Source organism: Heliangelus exortis, chromosome 3, assembly GCF_036169615.1.
Source record: "Heliangelus exortis chromosome 3, bHelExo1.hap1, whole genome shotgun sequence".
Lineage (NCBI taxonomy): Eukaryota > Metazoa > Chordata > Aves > Apodiformes > Trochilidae > Heliangelus > Heliangelus exortis.
This window is the reverse complement of record NC_092424.1, coordinates 60,789,958-60,812,515: the sequence shown is the minus strand read 5'-3', so window position 1 is coordinate 60,812,515 and position 22,558 is coordinate 60,789,958. Positions and strand designations below refer to the sequence as shown.

The 22,558-nt window shown below is 35.8% G+C and overlaps 1 protein-coding gene across 4 annotated transcripts in view; it reads left to right on the top strand.

Annotated features, from left to right (window-relative positions):
• LAMA2 (laminin subunit alpha 2) overlaps positions 1 to 22,558 on the top strand; it is a 347,870-nt gene that overhangs the window by 255,740 nt on the left and 69,572 nt on the right. For all 4 annotated transcript variants that reach the window (XM_071740967.1, XM_071740966.1, XM_071740969.1 and 1 more), the window contains 8 exons: positions 1,453 to 1,595; positions 2,134 to 2,232; positions 7,497 to 7,608; positions 11,294 to 11,456; positions 15,669 to 15,879; positions 17,442 to 17,558; positions 18,714 to 18,877; positions 22,391 to 22,529. In XM_071740967.1, coding sequence (XP_071597068.1) covers positions 1,453 to 1,595; positions 2,134 to 2,232; positions 7,497 to 7,608; positions 11,294 to 11,456; positions 15,669 to 15,879; positions 17,442 to 17,558; positions 18,714 to 18,877; positions 22,391 to 22,529 — 1,148 coding nt within the window. The remainder of the gene's footprint in view (positions 1 to 1,452; positions 1,596 to 2,133; positions 2,233 to 7,496; positions 7,609 to 11,293; positions 11,457 to 15,668; positions 15,880 to 17,441; positions 17,559 to 18,713; positions 18,878 to 22,390; positions 22,530 to 22,558) is intronic.

The following is a 22,558-nucleotide window of genomic DNA, read 5'->3' as shown; positions in this document are numbered from 1 at the left end:
GGATGACAAGAGCTGGGATTGTAATAAGCTTTTTTAAAATATATTTCACATAGCAACATAAAACAGAATGTCTCATGCTCACAGTTAACAACTGCAGAGAAGTTCCAGTGCAGTTTAACTTATGTAAGAAAACACTGTGAAATAGGAAGATGAAGCCTGCAAATGGAAGCAATGAAAATGCAAAAGGAAATCTTAAAATAACAGTATATAGCTTTCTGCACCCACTTTTTACTGCACTTATCCAGCATCTCTCTTGTCTCAATCATCACATGAGTTTCATGGTATATTAAACTACTATTCATTCCTCTGCTTTTCTCTGTACTTGACTCAACTCCTTGCTATATTGAACAGGCAACCAACAGAATAGGAACCACTTTTAGATAACTGTGAAAACTTTGGAGAATAGAAAAGATTTTATCTACATGAAGAATAGATTTTAGGGGGAAAAAAGTAATTCTCTGTTGAAAATTACTTCTCTTTTTCTATAGAAACATACATGTTTAGTGGGTTTTTTCAGCCAATGAGCTCCCTAGGATTGTTGCTGAAATACAGACTCGTAAAACTTTAGGTACAACCCTCCATATTTGTTAACATCACCTGTGAATTCCTTGTTTCACAGTTTCCTCTGTCTTCTGAGATGTTATTTAGGTTTCCAGTCTTGTATAGCATCTTTATGTAGGGAAACAGAAAGGCATTTCCACAGCTCTGTTTGAAGCATGAAGAATTTTCCTGTCTGCAGCATAAATGATACAAGACTTTAAGCTTACCAGAATTTCTTGTGATACTTAATAAAAAAGCAGTGGGATGAAAAGTGCAAACTCCTTCTGGTATGTGCAGCACGCACTAATGTTTTTCATGCTGGAGAGTATTTGCAAGGAAAGAAGCATAAATGAAAAACTTACAAGCTGGTTAATGAAAGGAGGTAGAGAAAAACAGGTATTTGAAAAAATTGTTCATATTTACCTGGACTCTTTCTACTGTCCCCACAAGCTTAGCACGGTTGGCCATACCTGTTATGTGAGCATAAAGTATGTAAATTATAATATTTCTTTAGTTTTTTCTTACATTCAAATCCACAACCATTCTGTACTCTTTAAAGTGCTCCTTAGATTTTCCAAATTATGTGCTCTTTTTTCTCAAACTTCATCCACATTGCTCGTCTAATTTAGGATTTTATATTGGCTGGTCCATAATGGGCAACATTCATTATTTTCTCTTTTTGGGAAATAAGCCTACTAATTTTGCTCTTTGTGTTTTATATTAAACTGTCCCATTATCAGTTCCTAAGCAATAATGTCTTTCCTGTTCCCCAGTTGTTGTTACCATTTTTGCTCACGTTATGCTTTTAGGGTAAATTATCTGAAATTAGTGTTACCACTCACAGAATTGTATGCATGCCATAAAATTTCTAACTCAAAAGGAATAAATAAACTTTGCTGTCCTTGCCCCCAGCGTGTGATGACGAATGCACAGGACTCCTTCTTAATGATCTCAATCGGATAAACCAGATGATCCTGAGTGTTAACCTTAGTGGTCCACTGCCTCCTCCATATAAAATATTGCAGGGTTTTGAGAACAGGACACAGGAATTAAAGGTATGTTCACAGTGTTCACTAACATAAATAATAGGGCTTCAGTACAACTGTACTCGAATCTATTCAAACATATGGCTGTGAACATGTTCAGGGAAGAAGAAAAATTCAAGATTTAATTACTTCAAACTTGCTTTCATTGATTAGTAGTTATTATAGTTATTTATTTTTAAATCTTTCAATAAATAAAACTTGCAGCTGTAATTTGTGTTCTTATATGCAAAGAATTATACTGCAGGCACACAAAAAGTTATGTTGCATAAAAATAAAATGGTGTTCGTGCTGATAGTCCATAAAGTAGTTAGGTATTTTATATACTGTATAGTCACTGCTGTAGTGATAGGTTCTCCACTGAACTATGTAAGCTGTCAAAATTCCTCTGAAAAGTATATTGGGTGGATGTGACACGAGTCAATGACAAAAGGGAGTTGCACACTGTAATGAAAACCAAAGTTTGAATTCTTTTTTTCTCTGCAATGTTTGTAAGCACTGAGATCCATTAAATACAGATTTTCACTCTCCTTCCTGTTTTCCCCAACAGCATTTGCTTTCCCCTCAGCGAGCACCAGAGAGACTTCTTCAGCTAGCACAAGAAAATCTGGATACTCTGGTGACAGAGATGGATGAACTACTGACAAGAGTAAGTCTGTGATCACATTGGGGTCTATGGGTTTGGTTAGGGCTGAGTAATGACAGGAATCTTCTGAATATGAATTAAACATGAATGAATAGATGAATTATAAGATGCTTCTCAGTCGCAGTGTTTGAAATGGAACTGAGTCCTCTAACAATCCCTTTTTTTGGGCCAATGCATATTTTCTGCAAGACTTTAAAGTAAAGTAAGAAAATTTTATAATGCCCTTAAAGAGCACCTAAGAATAAGCTTATCTGGAAAAGCTGATGCTGAAGGGAGAGTTCTTGACATGACATTTATGGGCATTTCTTATGACTCCAGCCACAGATAATGTTACAAACCTAGTGGCAACCAAGCTATGGGATTATCACAGTTTCTTGAGTGTCTGGAGCTTTTCTTTGGCTATCTGAGGCTTTTGGAAACTGAACTATCTGGTTTTCTTCTTCTGAACATTAGTACTGTCTCTGGTAAGGCTACTTGCTTTCTGCATCAGCAACATATCTTGTCACATTTCCTTTCAAACCTCCTGAGCATGACTCTCTCAAGACAATTCTCAGCCTCTTTATAAGGCTGGTGCAATGCAAGTAGCCTGGCTTCACTCAGAGTTAATTGGTGCCCAACCCTTACAGGAAAAGTTTTGCTGTTTAAGAGGTTCATTTTCCATTTTGGGTTATCTGTTTTGTTAGCATGTTTCTCCAGGAGCTATAGAGAAAAATGTAGCCAAGCCTGATTCACTTATTTTAAAGAAACTTTATAACAAGGCAATGAACATCCTATTTTAACAGATAGCAAGTACTCATTAAGAGTCAAGGAGTGAAATTACTGAAATGGGGATGATATTTAAAAGAATTCAAATATGTGCATAAGGTGTGTGAGTTTATTTAAATGCACGTGCTTTATATTTCATTTATGAGGGTGGTGATAGTCTTCTGGATTTCAGGCAGTGTGCTATTTTTTCTTCTTATTACGGACTTTTTTTTTCAGTGTAGATCTTATTTTGGCCAGTAAAAGACATCGTTTAAGAAAATAATATAAATTGTGCCACCTAGTGGACAAAAAAATAGGGAAAAGGACCAGCCACAATAAAAATACAGCTGTCCGAAATATTATGAAGGACTATCAAAACTCATGTTTTGGAATTGTTTTCATCTGTCTTGAAGTAGCCAAATGAGAAATATATGTATTCATGTGAATAAACACCTGAGAAAATTTACCTAAGCTCCATTCAGATTTAGCATCTTGTCTTAAAATTGCCACGGCCTATGGAACCAAAATATTCAGATAAAGTGGTTTGTTTGCAAGGATTGTATTAAGTTTGGAAAAAAACAGTGAAATCATAGGTAGTGGGTAAGAAATCATCTGTAGTGTGCATATGATGAATGTATGTATTTGTACCTATGCCCATACACACATGCATATGCAGGTATCAGTCTATACGTGCTCTCACTGTGAATGCAAAGAAAGTTTGGGTTTTGACTTTTTAGTTTTTTTCTTTGTTTGTTTTTTTCTGTGATAGTTTTAAGTCTAGGTGGATTTTGAGCTCATGATGGCCCCACAAACAGGGAAGATTATATTTCTTGTACTAATATTTCTCAGTCTTAGACTAACACATTCTTTTCCTTTGCAAAATTTGCTTTTAGTACCTTTTTCAGATTCCACCCCTTCATCTCACCCCTCTGAAAAAAAAAAACAAACAAAAAAATTCCGTCCCTCAGGGGACCTAAAATAATGGTGCAAATTCTGACCTGCTGTAGGCTGGTCTTGGAAGAAAAAAATATTGAAAGTGACATCTTAAGGGACTTAGTGTGGGAGCCATGTTATCACCACTTCCTTTCATGTAGTTTTCCCTTGCTGCAATAAGTAGCCTTATGATTTCCAGTTATCCTTACTGAGAGTTGTTACATGGATTGCAGTTGTGGTTCGTTTTTCTAATTTTGGGACTGGCAGCTGCTGGCGAGTCTTACCCTTCTCTTTCTGTTTTTGTAAATAGGAGTAGTTTCTAGAAATAGAAGAGGAGAGAGTCCTGATGTAGTGTGTTCAAGTCTCACTTCCAAATGACAATATAGGTGATAACCACATAAAGTCTAGGAGCACATGGTATGAAGATAGGTGGCAAAGTTTTTCCCCGTATCTGATTGGCAGGCTCCGTAGATTTTCAAAGTGCCTCCAGTAGTGATGAAGAAAAAGAGTGATAAGGATTTGTAAGAATCCCATTTCCATGGAAAAATAATATCTGTCCATTTTAATATAAAATGTAGAAGACAATAGTATTTAGTAACTGTAAAATCTTTGGCTTTTTTTTTTTTTTTTTCTTCCTTGTGGCTTCTTTTCCACCAGTAATCTCTTAAATCAGTGCAGCAATCCTTTTTCTTTTTTTCCATTGTATTCTTCCCTTCATTCGCTCTGTCATGCAGAAAGTCACATCTTTCTTCTACTGATTATGTTCTTACACGTTTGCATGCACATTCCCACATGTGGCAGTTGAACCAGATGAGCTTCAACAGTCCCTTCCAGCCCCTGTAATTCTGTAATTCTGTGATCTACCACCCAAGGCATGATTCAGACTCTTCTTCCAGCTTACTGCTTTTAGTCAAAGCACTCTCCTCCTTTCTAATGATGTACTTTCAGAGCCTTCAAGGAAGACAGGGATCAGAATCACTCCTCTGGATTGAAATTCCTCCTCTTACCTTGTAAACTTTTAAATTTCTCCCATACCACCCAATTTCACAGGCTTAATAATTTCTTGAAGTTAGTTTGCAAGGGTCAGAAGCATTTGCAGGGAAAGCCAAGCATTTCCATCTGTAGTGAGGTTTATGTTTCTTCCTTCCTTGGACTTTCACTCACTATCTGGACAAATTCCTTCAAGGATCCTCTCCACATGCCATCCAGATGATTTTCTGATGGCTTCATTTAGACCTTAAACCAAACACACAAATAAAAGGAAAACAACAATGTATGTGTGTAACTGCTAATACTTGCTAATAAATCTAATTTGCTAAGTGGCTAATAGTCTTCAGATGGTACAAGCCCTTCAGTGGAATCTTTGTCACTACATAGAATCCATGGACATTACCAAAGCAGGTTCACTGATCTCAGAACCTTTATTTACTAGATTTTTTTCCTTCAAAAGTCTTACGTCTGTTCAGACTTCTTGAAGATTCATTCTAAATCCTTGCTGTGGCTCCAGTCTGCCTAACCCTTATTGTTCCCTAAAAAGAGTTTCTTGTGCCTGTTTAGACTGTTAGGAGATGCTGGACTGAGTTTACAGAAATGATTAACTGTAGTAAACTGAATATATAGAAAATGAGTAGGGCTTTACTAAAAAATGGAAAGATATAATTATCCATGGAATGGGCAAGTACATAGTGAAGGACACTTGCCATTTACTTTGGTTTATGGAGTTAAAAAGCTATACCAGATAACAGAATGAAAGGTTATTTTTAAGCAAATTAAATTATGGCAAGATACAGTAAGCCTTCAGTGAACCTGAGTGGGATTTAAGTGCTCAAGACAACTGTCATGAAGAAGAAATGAAAACCATTCAATGACAGATAAATATGCACCAAAATGCAGTACATGCTTTTCAGTCAAAAGTTGAGAGATTAAAATGCCCAATTGGAGTTAACACATATATGAAAAAAGTAATCAAAATTAAGAAAAGTAGATGTAAGTTAGAAAACACCATTTGTAGTGAAGGACTTAGAAATGAAAATTTGAAGCAAATAAACCCCAAGGAACAAAAGGCTAATTGTGGAGGATTTGACTATAAATAAGGTGGTTCCCAACTACATGAAGAAAGAAATTACATCAGAAATGCCAAGCTGGGTTACAGCAGTGGTCCATCAAGCACATTCTTTATTTTTCCTTATTTCAATTGCCTCTTACATCCCACTGTGACAATGTTAGTTCTGAATGCAGGCAGGTAAAGGTGCTTTGTAAATCTTAGAGGAAGTGACCAATAGCATGATTAAAGAAGTATAAATGTAAAAGCTCATCTTCTTCTACTGATACAGGGATGAAATCAAAACAACTCCTCCCCCCCCCCCCCCCCCCCAGTCACTATGGGCTCTTAATTCTGCCTGTATAATTCTATTTACCTGAACAATTTTCATATAAATTACTTTCAGAATAACTACTATGAAGTAGACCAAAACTGTAGGTGGTATGATAATGCCAGGGATTTAATTTCAGAAACCCAGCTAGCCTGTTATATCTTGAGGGCTTCCACCTAGAAGCTAATCAAGCAAAAATTAATGTGTTAAAAGTGATGCTATTTCTCTTGGACTATTATTGAAAATTGTGGGGTTTTCTTTGGTAACTGAGAAAACATTGTACAACCCAAGTCAGAAAAAAAACTAAGTTAATTTTTTATTTATTGACCTTCTAAGCCATTTCCCAGGGACTGAAAAGGTCATAATGCCCTGATTTGAGAAATTTCATGGGAATGCAATTCCCAAAGAATAAAAATGGGAATTTTTTGCTTTACAATGCAGATTGACAAGTTTTGTTCCTTGAAATGGTCAGTTTCTTTGTAATAAAATGGGTCCATTTTGTAAATAAGGTCCTTGAGAGCTAAGCAGAATGTCTTAAGACTATTCCTTCCCTTAGCAAGTCTTTCAAGTCTGCAGCAGATGTCTGTATTCAGCCTGCTGCTGCCTCTGTGATTTAATAAAATTATAAAGGATTTAATTATACAAACCTAAAATTTTACTGAGCACACCAATATAATATAAACAAACACCTTCAAGCATTAAAGCTGAAAAAAGCAATTTTTTTTTCTCTCTCTTTTTTGGTTTAATTAATGTATTGATTTAAAATTCTTTTTGCTTTTTGGCATGGACTGTGTCTTTGAGAACACCTCCAGGGAGGAAGCAAAGAGGTCGTGATATGTGCTGCACTTTGTCAATCGAAAAGTGCACAAGTATGAAACTATGGAAAGTATTCCCTGCAGAATCTATTAAAAGGTTCCAGACAACATTTCTTTAAGCAAAATCAGTGAATAATTTCATCCTGTCTCCCTTCATGTGCTGCTGCACACAGGTTTCCAAGAACCTAAAATAAAGCCTTCTATTTCCACTTAAAGAAAAAGGGAATAAAATTTAATTGTGTACTTGAATGGAGCATGTAATTTCCCATGCATCTGATCAATAATTCATTGATTGCCTTTTGTCAGAGGAAAGTTTTGTACATAGGTTTGGCCAATAGGAATATTGCATAGTTCAGCCCTGTCCTGTTCATTAATTATACTTTTCCTGGATTTGGATCACTAGGCTACCAAGGTGACAGCAGATGGTGAGCAAACCAGGCAGGATGCTGAGAGGACTAATGACAGAGCAAAATCTCTTCGACAGTTCGTCAAAGGCATTCTCCAAGCTGCTGAAGGTACTGGAAAAAGAAAAATATGCCAACAGTTTCTCAAGTAAACTGAAGGATGATGGGGAAGGTCTGAAAGACAGTGTAGAAATGTGTATTCACTGTGAAATGTCATGTGCTTTAAATGTTGAGTGAATAAACTATGGTCAACTATCTTCAGACTTTTTGCAACCTACAGATGCAGTATATATAAACAATTAGTGCATTGGTAATTACTAATGAAGACTGAGTATACTGAGTATAGTCCTTCAGAGTTTGACAATTATTTGAATAAAAGCTATGATGATGAACTGAAAGGGTTTAGGTTTTGCTTAGCTTCAATGAAGTTAAAAACATGTATTGGTCAAAAAGCTTGATGCAATTTTAGCACTTGGTATATTAACACTTCATCTTAATTCCCCCAAATTACTTTAAAAATACTTTACCACTTGCTGTTAATGAACATCTGCTGCTTGTAGTTTGCAAGTGACTCCAAACCATTCTCCACAAGCTGGAGAATTCAAAAATAGGAAAAGTATCAGCAATCATGGGCAGGATTTTACTTGAAAAATACTGATCTGCTCTTTCTTCAAAACTCTCACTACAGTACTGATTTCAGGAGTTATGCTTATGAAGGCCCATTTCATTGAAAGGAAAAGCTTCCATTTTTGTCCAAGTGCTATAAAATGTATTTTATATTGCATTTCATGTTCCATAAGAGGAATCATATTCTCCTTTAGCTCTTTTTTGTTTAGATTAAGCACCTTAAAGCATATTCTCACAAATCTCCCATTCACCTTCATCTAATTTCCATTGTTGAAAATAGGGTTCATATTTCCTGACCACAGGTAGCAAGAATTGAAATTTAGTTGTTTAAATGTCTTGCACTTCATAGCATTAAAACCTGCCTATGTCAGCTTTGTTAATACATTCTGTGGTAGCATTTCCTTTTTTTCACAGCTGGACTCCAACGGAGATTCATAATGTAGCTATGTATTTCTCATTAATACCTTATATCTGGCTAGCAAAGATATAATTTACAACTGAAATTTCTGATATTATTTGGTTTACAGCCTTATACTTTCTTCTGGTCCAATTACATCTGTTTTGAATGTCATCCAGTTCTTTATGCATAGCATTCCAATCTTTCTCTACTAATACTGTCTTACAACTTTTCCTTGTAAGCATAATTTATCAGTAGATAACATTTTGCTTGTTTGTTTTTCCTCTCCAGGATCATTAATGACAATATGCAACTGGATTTGCTATTAAGCTTGTATGGTCTGATGTATGCTACCTTTGAAACTGAAAAAAAAACCCAAACAAAAAAACAGTACAAAACCCAACACATTATTATTATAATTATTATTCTTCTGTTTTGTTTTTTGTTTTTTTTTTTTTTCACTTCCAAATCAAGTTCTCCAGCCCTAGTGGAATTCTCATTTCTTCAAGACAGAAACTACATTTGGGTGTTTTCTGTCAAATGGTCAGGTTTTTAGTATGGCAGCTCTCTGGCCATTCCAGCATGGGTTCTTCAAAATGTTCTTCCTCTAGTAGTGATAATTTCTATATCCTTACTTCTGATTGCCATTCTCAAATGCCTTCCTGTTCAAGATCACCATCATTCAAAAACCAAGGATAAATGTTCACCTGACATTGGAGCCATTCCTAGATTATTTTAAAATCATATGATAACTTATGTGCATATTGGCCTTCTGCCTTCTTTGTCTCTGCTTTTTTTGACTTAGGAGGCATTGATAGATTCTTCCTTAAAGACTTTATGTCCACTCATGATGCTCTGATTTAGATGACCAACTAATCTGAAGGTATTCTTTATTTCCACTCCTTGCCTTCATCCCTAGATTACAGATTTCTGTAATTTATAGTACTGCAGATCTCTGGGGATGCAGACCTATATCTGTGATTTTGAGCTCCCTAGTAGTTGTTGGCAATAGGCAACAGCTTTAGGATGCAATGTCAAGGATGGGCCTATTTCTTTGCATTGACTTAAGAGAATGCTTGAGAATGGGTGTGTTCCAAAGTACATGATTGTAGTTGTGACAGATGCCTCCCTAAATGTCATGAAATCAAGGAATTCTTCCAGCCATACAAAATTCTTATTACTAGTGAGAAGATTTTAGAAATGTGTTGTTGCAGTATCCATACTCCAACCATTGGTGCACATCTACTGAACCGACTGCTGGCTTTCTGAACATCTGATTTCCTGCATGGATTATCCCCCCCATGTTGTCTCCCCTTCACTTCCTTGTGTTCTTCCATGTCAGTGCATCCAAATCTTTTACCACCACTGGACTCTGATGCTTTGTGTTATACTAAGACTAGGAAGGTTGTTATAAGAAGAGGAGGGTGGAATAGAAAGATAGACCTGGATATATAATTTTTCCTCAGCCAAGGAAAGCTTGAGATAATATGTCCATGTTCTCTTTTAAGGTTGGAGGAGGTTAAATTGCTATTTATTTATTCCTGATTTAAAAAAAAAAAGTGTGTGTGTGTGTGTATATATATATGCCTATTCCTGGCCTAAGGTAGCTTGGAAATGTTACATAACATAATGCACAGAAGGGATCTGTGACCCATTTAAGCCAAGTGTGGTCTTTTTCCAGTCCTCACTACCCTACAAATCACCATTCTCAATTAAAGATCCAAATCTCAATTCTCAAAGACATTACTGGATTAGAATTTTCTTCATAGTTTCCTCTAGACCTGAACAATGTGTAAATGGAATGTGTAAATGGAATAGTAATTTAATGAATAATTTAATAAACTTAAGACATATTTTCATTTCCTCAACTAACAAGTTAAAATATTCAAAAGTATCCATGCAACAAGGAACTATGCTATTTTCCAGAAATCAGTTACTTGGGAGCCCTGTGCCTATGGAAAAGCAGCAGTACTTTTAAAATTGGATATGGAACTGATTGGCATAAATGAAGTAGTTGCTTCTGGATGTGTACCTGTTGTGGTGTATCACACACAGCATACACCACTCATGAAAGATTTTCATCTGTCCTTGAATATGATACCATGTGTACAGCTCTATCAGTTAGCAGTAGTCCAGCTATTTCAGACCCATAATACATTTTCTGTGTGCCATCATATATTATAACCTTCATACCCTTCTTTCCCATTTCTGGATATCTGATTCTAAACACATGAGCAAGTTTAGGCATCTGTGGGTGTCTTTCACTCCTCTATCCTTTTCTCTAAAATTTCCCAATCATATATTGTTCCTAGCACTGTTAAGTCTGAATGCTAAAAATTACATATATTGAAGTTCTTCTCCAAAAGTAATTTGAATCTAATGTTCATTGCCTGCTCCTTAATTCTGTGTAAAATACCAGATTACCTTCTTTTCAAAGGTTCTGTGCAAATTCGTTCTTCCAGGAAGAGGAGGGGAGCAATGTATTTCTTACACTAGATACAGAGAGATCTTCATATTGATTACTGTGCTTAAGTAGCTATAATAAAAGGTCCGATGAAACATAACATTTTCTCATTTGTTACTGCTCATTGGATTAACCATCCTTTATATTTCATGGCAGGAATAACCTCTTCAAGTTGCATTCCACCCATTGATAGACGTATTGGCAGATGCCTTAAGCCTCTGTGTTGTGTTGGTTTTGTTTGTTTTTTTATTACATAAATATTTTAAATCTATTTTTTAACTGACGTAAGTATTTTTGCCCCCCTGCAGCTGCAAATGAAGATGCGATAAAACTGAATCAGACACTTAGATCCCAAGATGACACCTTTGAGAAGAGTCTTCCAGAAATACAGAGTGAGGCTGAGAGAATGGTTGCAGAGCTGAGACGTAGAGAAATGAATATGCAAGAAAGAATAGCTCAAGATGAGTTAAAGTGAGTAGAGAGACCTCAGTCTTCAACCTCCCAGTGATAATATCTGACTCTTGTAAATGTGATTGTCATCTTTTCCAACTAAGTTTTCACGCTGGGGCTTACAGAAATGTCAAGGAAAGCAAAATCTAATACCTCATATCTGTTAACATAGCATTTGCATTTTTGGAAATGCCTACATATGGGGAAAGCAATCCTTAGAAAATTACTTCTCCACAGGTACCAGCGACATTTCTAATTGAATTGCAAGCAATTCTTCTCAGATTGTTTTTAACTTTTGTTTCAGAACTGATGAATGTTTTGTGTACTAAAAAGCTTGTCTAGAAGCTTGAGGTTTTTTCTTAAAAATTAATTGGTCTAATAAAAGTCATATCAGTCATAAAAAAGTCATAAAGTTTGTGCAGTAGCATAAACATTAAAAAGGATGTATTTTGCCATATGTAGAATAGCACAGGTCATAATATTCCAACTCTGTGGCAAAGTTCAGGGGCCCAGGATTTGGTTATTTAGCTATCTAAGAGTTAAAAACTCTCTCTAGATATAATCATATTGGCATCTCCTAATAAAGCATTTTTCAAAATGCTGAAAACTTACTAGATGCAGAAAAATACTTGAAGTTAAAAGCCTGGTGGTCTGTTGCTTCTCTCTCAGTCAGATTGGGTACGTTTTTAGAGCTGGGCTTTGCTTAGCACTTCACCAGAGCAAACAACTAAGAGGTCATGCAGCTGAGCAGCTATGTGGTCCATTGCAGTTGTGATGGCCCAGAAAGCTGTCTGGGATAGAGGTATCCAGGCCTGAAGATATCAGTTATGAAAATGTCAATTATGAGGTGTCTGCACACTGTAAGGAGATCTAAATAGAATAAAATACTAAGAATTCCGATACAGATTTAGATTTGTGTTGCTTATATTTCTGAAAATCCTACCAGATACTGTATTTCTTCCCTCAAGTCTGATGGCTCAACTTTCTGTTGAGAAAGGATACATTGCAACCCTTTTTTTCAGTAATATTTTACTGCTTTTTCTTCTGATTCTGATGAGCTACAGTCAAAACTCAACAGATTAGTATGAAATAGTTTCCTACTCCGGTGTGACATCTACAGTAAGATACTCAGTAGGACTTTTTCAAGGGGAATTTCTCTCCCTCTAACTATCCTTCTTGAAATATGCAAAGTGAGTATTTTCATTTCCTGAGAAAGGAATAATTTTTATACTAAGAAATACATGAATATCCTCACTGATTTCAATCAAAGTTGTATGGTTTATTGCCTCTTTATGGGCAGTCATTGAGGTCCAAGAAGTTTTGGCAATGAACAAAACAGAAGAAAAAAAATTAGCCACTGTGGATTATAGGATAGGAGGGAAAGGTCACTAGATAATATTTTATTAAATTGTTTTATGAAGTACTGCTTCTTCAAGCAAAGTGTATTAAAACTGCTTGAATAGGTCATGGATAGGTTATGTTCTGCAAGGAAAAAGGATGAAGAAAAATTAATCATTCTTAAAACTGTGTGTGCACATGTGTGTGGATTGTTATCACAACATATTCTTACAGACTATTTAGAAATATTTACTTTTGAATAGCTCTGCACATCTCACAGTCACTATATAGTAGTTAATTATGTTTACTCTTTTGTGAGATGTCTTTTGGCAGTGACTGTGTTCTGCTTTTAGGATTTTGTCAAAGAAGAGAATGACAGGAATCAATTATTCTTACCTCTTCTATGTTTTCAATGCATTATCAAAAGTTAAATGGAGACAGCAGATTAAATAAAGTCTTCTAGATTTCATAAATGACAAAGCTTCTCTTACATGTGCAGCTTTTTCCCTTACCTCTTCAAACTTTTCAGATTGTCTGTAATCTGATTGCCTTAGTATAGTTAGGTGGCACATTAGTCAATACTTTATCTCTTTAAAAGAGCATGTTAGGAATTTCTGTCCTAAATGCCCTGATCGTCATACTTATGAAATAAATATTTCAATATTTTATAACATTTTCAGTGTTTCTTGGATGCCACTGAGGTGCTACCAAGGTATGCTGTGAGACAGAATTCTGTCTTTCCATTCACTATGCTGAATAGCTTTCTTTTTGTGTGACATTTTCTTCCAGAAATTTGTCTGATAGCTTTTGTGCCACTGTGAACTTCCATCATCCCGTTTCCTCTAGGATTTAACTGCATAACTTGGCCATACAGTGTTTGAAGAGATTCCTTCTGTTTCTTGACAATGCTTCCTATTTTGATTTTTGTATGTGGAAACACAATTGACAATTGATTACCTTATCTTTGCTACTGATGATGTTGTAGTCCTCATTTCTGATCCAGATAGTATATTCTAATATATTTAGACTCTCATATATATACAGGATTTTAAAAAAAAAATTGTCATCAGTTCCTAATCTTTCTTTTATTCCCTGATACTCATTTTGAGCATTCAGGTCATTCCATATTGTTAGGTCAGGCCTGTAATTGTTTCTTCTAATTCTTCAAGCATTTTTATAGCTTTGTTCTTTTTCTGGGAAGGTATCCAGTAAAAGTAGCACAGCTTATATGTACAAGATAGTATTTCAAGAAATGTGATGCTTTTCAGACACAGAAATTCTGGTATATAAAGCAAAAGATTACCTGTCACAGATTTATTACCTTGTAAATTATTAGAAAGAGCAGAGAGAAAAATGCAACACAGGTCAATAAGTAAGTGTTATCTTCAGAGCACCAATAAGAACTTTTGAGGACAAGAAGTTTTACTTTACAGATAGGCAGTTTGGACTGTGTTTTGAGGTAAGGAAAACCCTAAAAAGGAAATACAGAATCACAAAATGTTAGTATTGTACTTTTTCTCCAGTACTGCAAAGTCACAAGGGTGTCAAAATGTGCCAGAGGTGTAAGATAGTAGCTTTTTAATACAAAAAGAATGGAGGAGGTATGGGAGAAAATATAAATTCCTTTCTACACTTCTTCTGTGACAATCTGTCAATACCGGGATTGTATTTTTGAGTAAATCTTTTGTCCTCATAAGCTGCAAATTGATATGAATAACTTTTGTCATGAAAACCGGAGGGACAGCAGGTGGGGAAAAAAGCCATCTCAGAAAATTCCAAAGTTAAGTTGACAATTTGGCATTCCTTGGTTCCAGTTCAGATCCCTCATCTAAATTGTAGAAATTTTTATAAGGTTTCTAATGGAACTGACTATAGGCAGGCAATATTTTTTGCGGGGGGAGGGGGATGGTTTTGCAATTTTGTTTTTTCTGCAGTGTTTTTCAGAAAATAAAGTTCTTGTTTTGGACACAACTTCTGTGTACACTTTGACATAATAAGACAGGAAGAAAATCTTAATCTGTTCTAGGTGGAAGTGCAATAGATTTCTTCTAAAACAGAATTTTGAAAGTGCTTCCTGGTTGTGTTGATTTATTTTGTTTTGTTTTGTTTTTCTTTATGTTTTTCTGTCCTTGGTATATCATTGCATTAATCCAGTGGTGTTTCATTATATGAAACTGACTCAATGGCCTGGTATCATGAGACTGAGAAATGATAGCACATAAGGACTTCATTACTCCGTCCTTTCTCTAATGATAAGAAATATTGTACCCCCTGCCAAAACCAGGAACTTGTGAACTTTGTGTTGCCAAGGTCCATTAAAAATATCCCAGAATTTATTGTAGATAAGAAAATTTATTTGTGTACTGGAAGTCATAAATCCAAGGGTGGTGGAAGTTGTTTATTTCCCAGGAAAGTTTTGGGGGTTGTTTTTGGAGGAGGTTGTTCGGCGGTTTTTTGACTGTATAAAATATTTTATCTGCTCCAAGACAGCTTGGGATCAGGCATATCCACATAACCCCCTCAGTTCAAGGTAGGAAACTACTTGTGTCACATGTCACATTCATGTGAATGAAGGAAATCTTTTTGACACGTTAAAATGTCTCAGAAAACCTTGCTTTGCTAGTCAGATCTTAAGAATGGCAATTTTCCAAATATAAACAAACAAAACAATCTTGAGTGGAGAGTATTTTAGTATATTCCGCTTCATAAACAGGATTTTATTGGCATTTTTTTAAACCTTTTTAAGAAAGGGCTTTATTAAGCACGTATTCTCTTTAAAGTTACTTTGACATCTAATTTAGAAGTCCACTGAATTTACATCTTATTAAGAATTTTCGGATCATTAAGTGTAGGGAATATAAACTCTGTGCCTTCATGGGTGATGTTGTATTGCAGGAATGCTGAAGATCTCTTGGACAAAGTGAAGAGATTGTTTGGTGACCCCAGTGAGAAAAATGAGGATCTCAAAAATGAGGTCCGGGACAAGCTAGCAAGCTACCACACCAAGGTTGATGATGCTCGAGATCTGCTAAGAGAAGCTATGAATAAAATTAGGGAAGCTAATCGTTTATCTGCAGTCAACCAAAAAAATATGACCATGGTAGAGGTGAGTGCTGACAAGTTGTATCCTTGGTTACTTGGAGTTGAATCAAAGTTTGTAACTTTGCATTTTTTAAATCTTGAAACAAAAATACAAGCAAGAATACTATTAAAACATAACTTTATCACATGTAATTAAAAGGAAATATTCTTCAGAATGAGGAAACACATTGACTTTTAAAATTAGAATTACTCCCCAGCTTTATCAAAATATTATCTGCTTTTAATTGAAGAGTGGAGAGTTCATTGGCTTTCTTATTCTGAAGAAGATCGAATTCTTCCCAGTATAAAAAGTAATGTAAAATTCAAGTCATGTGTTCAAGATTTAACTGAAGGTTCAGTTAAAATCTTTACTGTCATGTATTTGCTCCTAGAAAGCTTACACTTTCCCTCTCAAGCCCCTGGGAAGAAGACTGAAGGGGGTGTGTGGATATTGCAGGGTAATAAATCAAACTCTATCCTCTGTTGTTAGTAGCTGCTCTAAATGATCTCCTTCATAGCAGAGAGGTCTGCTTGATTTAATTTAAATTGTGGAGACCTAAAGAGCATATTATGTTGTACATCAACAAGCATTTAAGCAAGACATAAAGAACAGGGTCAACCTAATGAAGATAAATATTTCAACTATGTACCTCAATGGGCTTTCTCATGTACAGTGATGAGATTAAAGTTCCAAGACCTCAGTTCTGAGTGGAGACCTTAATTCTTAGATCTGTCGACTTGATTGAATTAAGGAAATACAGTACTGGAAAGAAGTTAGGTGGTCTCTGTATTGTGCCTTTTCTTTGCCAAAGATGGATAAACCCTGGAGAAATTACCTGCTATCCCAGTTTTTAAAACATTTTCATCATAGAAGTATCTGAGTGCCTGAGGGTATCCTTTCCAGCAATTCTGCCTATCTGGTTGTTCTGGGGAAGGACTTTTTGCTTTATTTTGATCCTGTTTTGACCAAGAAACCATCACAGGGCTCTTAAAGCTAGAATTTCATCATCTCCTATCACACTCATCAGTGATACTCAAATGATCTTGCTCAGGAAGATTTCCTTATTCAGAAGACCATCCTTACTACACAAGGTGCAGTAGTTGTACTAGCTGGATAATCAAGAATCCTAAGGTTGCTCCAACCCCCCCTCTTTTCTTTTGTTTTCAGTAGCTAGTGAAACAGTAGATGTAAGTAGGAAAGCAGAGGAATATTTGATAAATTTTGTCTTCATAGCCAAAGAAGGTAATTGTCAAAACGAGGAACCTGCGTGTCTGGATAAAGACCAGGATTTCTAGCTTCTTTCTTACGCATTTTGCAACAGTGCTAGAGTTAGTTATCTCTGTGATACTGCAACAAAAAAACTTCCATGTGGGAGGGTGATAAAAGCTGGGGACAGGAGAAGAAAGAAAAGGTGTCTTACATTACTGAGTGCTTTATTGTTGTCACCACCACTGCACTGAAAACTCAGAGAACTCATTGTGACATGGTGACAAAATGCAGTCTTGTATAGGGATCTTGGTATTTGAACTGGCATCCCTGCTCTAGGAAACAACTCATACTTTTCTTTTTGTGAATATACCCGATAGAAAAAGAAGCAAGCTGTAGAAGATGGCAGACGAGATGTTGAGAAGAGCCTACAGGAAGGGAATGATATCCTTGAGGAAGCCAACAAACTTGTAAATGAAATCAGCTTAGATGTAGAGGTAAGTGTCTTACTGGAGAATTAGTACAACTAAGCATCATTATGGAAGCAAAAGAGATAATTTAATTAAAACTTGATTTTTGCTTTTAATTTATCAACGTTGCTATATTTGAATTGGAAGAAATAATGTTTTTCATCGCTGTATGATGGAAAAGCTAATCTGGGATAGAAAAATTACTAACTTGAAGATTTAAATGGTTCATTGGATTACATAAAGAGCTAGCTCATAATTTTTCATGAATTCTGTCTTCTTTTATAAGTATGATATTGTAATTATGGTACTAAGTTTATCTTTAGAATTTTAGATGCAGCAGACCCATTCATAATCTCACTGCAACACTGTGATCTAGATGTGGATTTATCTGCACAAAACCTGTGTATGCATATCAGTAGGAAGCTTCAGAAACAGTTTGTTGCCTGCGGCAACAATTTTAAGTCTGGATAGTCTTCAAAGTCTAGATAAACTTACTCTAAAAACAGGGGAGAATTGAATTATCTTTTTACGTTTTTTTTTGAAAATTCAGCCTTAAAAGTTTTATTAACAGAGTATGAGATAAATGCCTAAGCTAGAAAAAAAAAAAAATAGTGAATTATCATTGTTTCTGCAACTATTTCCACCTTGCACTGAAAATTGTTTCAATGAATGGAAAAATGCCTTTCAGAGAAAAGGGAAATACTTTTAGATGGGTTATTGGAACGGGAATGGCAGGTATTCAAAAAGTATAGTTTTACTAAGACACTGCAATAAGCAAAAATACATTGGAGTCATTCAAAGGATCCTGAAACATGAAAGTACTGTCACTGGTTAGTTATTGTAGAGCACAAGAACAATTTATTATAACTATGTAAGCCTCTACATTTAGGAAAGAAATTCAAATTAGAGTTCATAGACTTTGAAACTGTGCATTACATTTGTTGTGAAGCAAAAACTTCTGCTAAACTCAAGAGGAGCAAACAGCTTTTGGAATTTTGCGTTGTCTCCCTTCTACTCCCCAGTCCAGCCATTCCTTTATTCTCTCCATATTTTTTTCCCTGAAGTCTTAATGCATGGGTAAGTTGTGAGATAATACCTCAGAAGGAAGAAAATATGTATATATAATGGGCTACAGAGTGCTTGCATTCAGCTGCTTAATGCCCTTTCTTTTGTAATTTCTAGTACGTAGAAGGCATTGCAGATAAGATACAGCCAATGTCTGACCAGCTGAAGGATAAAATAGATGACTTATTGCAAGAAATTAATGACAGGATGCTTCCAGAAAAGGTATTGCAAGCTGAGAACCATGCAGCCCAGCTGAATGAATCATCTGCAATACTGGATGGGTAAGGCAGCCATTCTTTGGTAATGAGAAAATCACAAAGCAGGTTTGTAAAACTTCTTGACAGAAATTGAAGAGCAATCCAGGACTCTGACAGGAGTCACTGGGAATATACAAATAACCAGTGTTCTCTATGAGCATACAGCTTTCCAGTTGGTTAAATTGTGTATCTCTTCTAAACCATTTCATACAACACATGATGGTTATAGGCTGTATTAGTGGCAGCATCCTCAGGTGCACTCAGGATTTTAACTGACCATATCCTTACTGCTATGGTGATGTGACAAAAACTGAACTTTGTCTTACAGAGCTCACAAAGTGTTTTCACAAACATCTGTTTAAAATAAGCACTATTTTTATTTTTAAGATCACCATTTTAGTAGGAGACCCTTACAGCGGTACTAATTTGTTCATTGTCAGAAATATCCCGTAGTCACAGACAATAATCCCTCTCGTGGTTTCAGTGTAGGTGTTGAGGATCAACACACTGAAGTGTAAGTACAGAAACTTCAGATTTCAATCTGAAAACTTCAGAAACAATCCTAAATGTGAGAATTGTAGTGGCCTTGTTTTATATGACCACAGCCCTTTCAGAAGTAGGACACTTTAACTCATCATTAATATAGTTTCCTGGAAAGAATAGAAAGTGAAGGGTTGGTTTATGTTTGGTTTTTGGTTGTTTGGGTTTTTTTGTGAGAGGATCATGGGAGTCTTCTGTTTTACTGTGGGTTTTGCACTGAAAAAAGCAATCCATAAGTAGTAATTTGAAACAGTAACACTCAGAAATAGGTCATGGGTATTCTGCCTCTTAGACCTGTTCCCAGCATAATAATTATACTAATTTTAATTGTAATTATTAAAATATTATTATACTAATAATTAAATTTACCTGAATACTCTAATATCCTCAAAACTTGTGAGCAGACACTTAACACATTTTTTTTTTCTTACCAGCATCTGTAATTTTGAAGAAAAGGCAGAGAAATAACTCTGACAAAGTCTGATATTGCAAAATTACTGACTCCATATGTAGTCAACTACTCTAGATACTCAGTCTAACATCAGGTTTGAGGAGTACATAAAATAATGATAGATGTGATTCCCTGACTAAAAAGTATTTGAAGGAAACTGTTTCAAGAAAAACATGGCCCTTGTAAGTGTGCACTCCCTGGTTAGGACTTGTCGGTTTTGTGATGTCTCCAGACCTACAACAGGTGACTAGTGTCACATCCACTGCATTTATATTTGGATATAAATGCCAAAATACGTGGAAATTTTCATAGAGGAATTAAGAAGCAGAGAAAATGTGGGCCAGAAATAATATTTTGCCTTCCTCATGAAAAGATGGCAAGACTTATTTTGAGAGAGAGGTTTTTAAATATGCTAAGTAGACTTTTTTTGTGGGTGCACACATGTGCTTCTGTCTTTACACAGGTGGACAGCCTGGCCTTGGGAAGTTTAGGGTATTGTTTAAAGTCGTATTCATTATGGTATAGCAGTACCAAGTATATTTCTATCTGATCCAGACATCAACTTCAGTTTCTCAAGATTTACAATTAAAAATGCAAATCAAGGATATTAAACATTATATCTAAAAGCAAATTGTTCCAAATCAAAATTTTCATTGTGGTCGGATAGATACAGATATATACATAATTTCAAAGGTGAAAGAAATACCAATGTACTGTGTAATATTGCATCAGGATAAAACTGTTTACTTCATGTACCAACATTAAATTGTCATACTTACAGGAATGTGCAATCTGTATCTGTCTTGGGGATTAAAAAACTAATTTATCTTCACAACTGGCACTTGAGTGTCTTTCAGTTAAAACTAAATTTGCTGGAAAGAACCATTTCGTTTTACAGGAGAAATTGAGGGAGAGCTCTCTCTTTCCAATCACGCCCTAAGGCTTCAAATAGTATATTGATTGATGGTGAGGATGTTCTCTTGAGAATTAGAACATGGAACTGTTCATTAATTTAACCTAGAAAAAAATGTTGTTATTCCTGTATACAAGAAGGCATTAGTATAGGCTTCTCCCTTGTGGCTAATCACCTACTCATGAATAAAACATCACTGGTATTTGGCAAATTCAGTTCAGTTACCTCCTAACCAAATGGGATTTGAACCATATTTCTGAGCAATACCTGACCTGCTAGCTAGACAGCTATTCTGGGCTGCTAATTTCTCTAACAGTGTATCACAAAAGACTTCCTAGAGCCTAGTGAGCTCCATCTGTGGTTGAGGAAGGGGATGGGGAAATCCTTCTCCAGGAGTGAGGCAGAGCCAGCTCAGTCATGCTGTTCCTGCAGTAGCCTTAAGGGTATCTTGCTCTCTTTATTAGCTGCATGTGGAGTCCAGTGAGTATACATTCTGTCCCCTTTGTCTTTCCTGTTGCATTTTGTAGAAATCATTAAATACTCATTAAAGGGAGAATTGGAGCCCAGCTGTCCCTGTTCCCCAGAGAGCAGGTTAATTACTAGCTTAGAGAATGGATTTCTCTTTCTTCCAAACAGGCTCTCTCAATGACTAAATATTTTATACAAGCTGGAACAGGTCCAGCAGGAGTAATCCCTTCCTCCCTTATGTTGTGGTATACCTTGATGGCTAGAACACTTCTCAGAGAAGCAAAAATCCAAGTTCAAATCCATTCCTGTCCAGTTCGAGTAGGGATTTTAGCTCATTTTCCCTTTTCAGGGAAAGCCTTATAGGCATCAGGCATAATGTATTCTCAGATAGACATCTTTATGCCAATTCTGTAGGTTCAGTATTCTTTTGCAGAAAATATTTGAACCGATCATACAGACTGAGTGCAACAAAAGTGATTTCTCCAGCCTGTGGGCTAGAAGTTCCCCTTTAGGAGTCTCGTTAACTGAGCTCCAGTCCCGGCACCAGAAAATATTATTTGTATATAATTGCCTATAAAGCTAATCATACTTGCTAGATTAGATTACTTAGTGTAAATGGAACACCCCATTCAATATGAAGCGTCATTGGTTATGTTTTTCACTTTGGTCAGCAAAATAACATTTAGGATTTGGCTTAGATGGCGAGATCTCCTGGTGTTTATGTGTTTGGCAGCCAGACCAAGAAATTGTTCATAGATTTTACTTTAAAACATGCCTCTGATTTTCTCCCCATGTTCATACATACATTTCACTGAGTTGCCTGGCTCAACACATAACCTGTAAATTCACATTATGAATACACAGTATCTGGATTATACTGTTAACCACTACATTATCTTTTATCAGTGTCTTGTCCATTTTTGTCTCACAGAACCTCCTCTTCTAGTGATCATTTTTTAATTATATTTTTCTGCAAAGTGGTGAATTCCATTAAGCACATGATGCCAGAACTCTAGAAATCTCAGGTGTAGTGTTGCTTTATAAAAAAACGCCTTATAAATAGCCTTAGAAATACAGGCTGTTGGGTCTGAAAAAGTGGGGTACTATGTCCTGTTGAGCTATTTTAGCAGTTTTAATGGTGCATTTACTTTTCCCATTCCAACAGAATCCTTACTGAAGCCAGAAACATCTCTTTCAATGCCACACTGGCTTTCAACGCCTATACTAACATCAAAGATAATACAGATGAAGCTGAAAAAGTTGCCAAGGAAGCCAAGGCTATTTCAAATGAAGCCATACAAGCGGTAAGAAAATTAATTAAATTGGGAAAAAA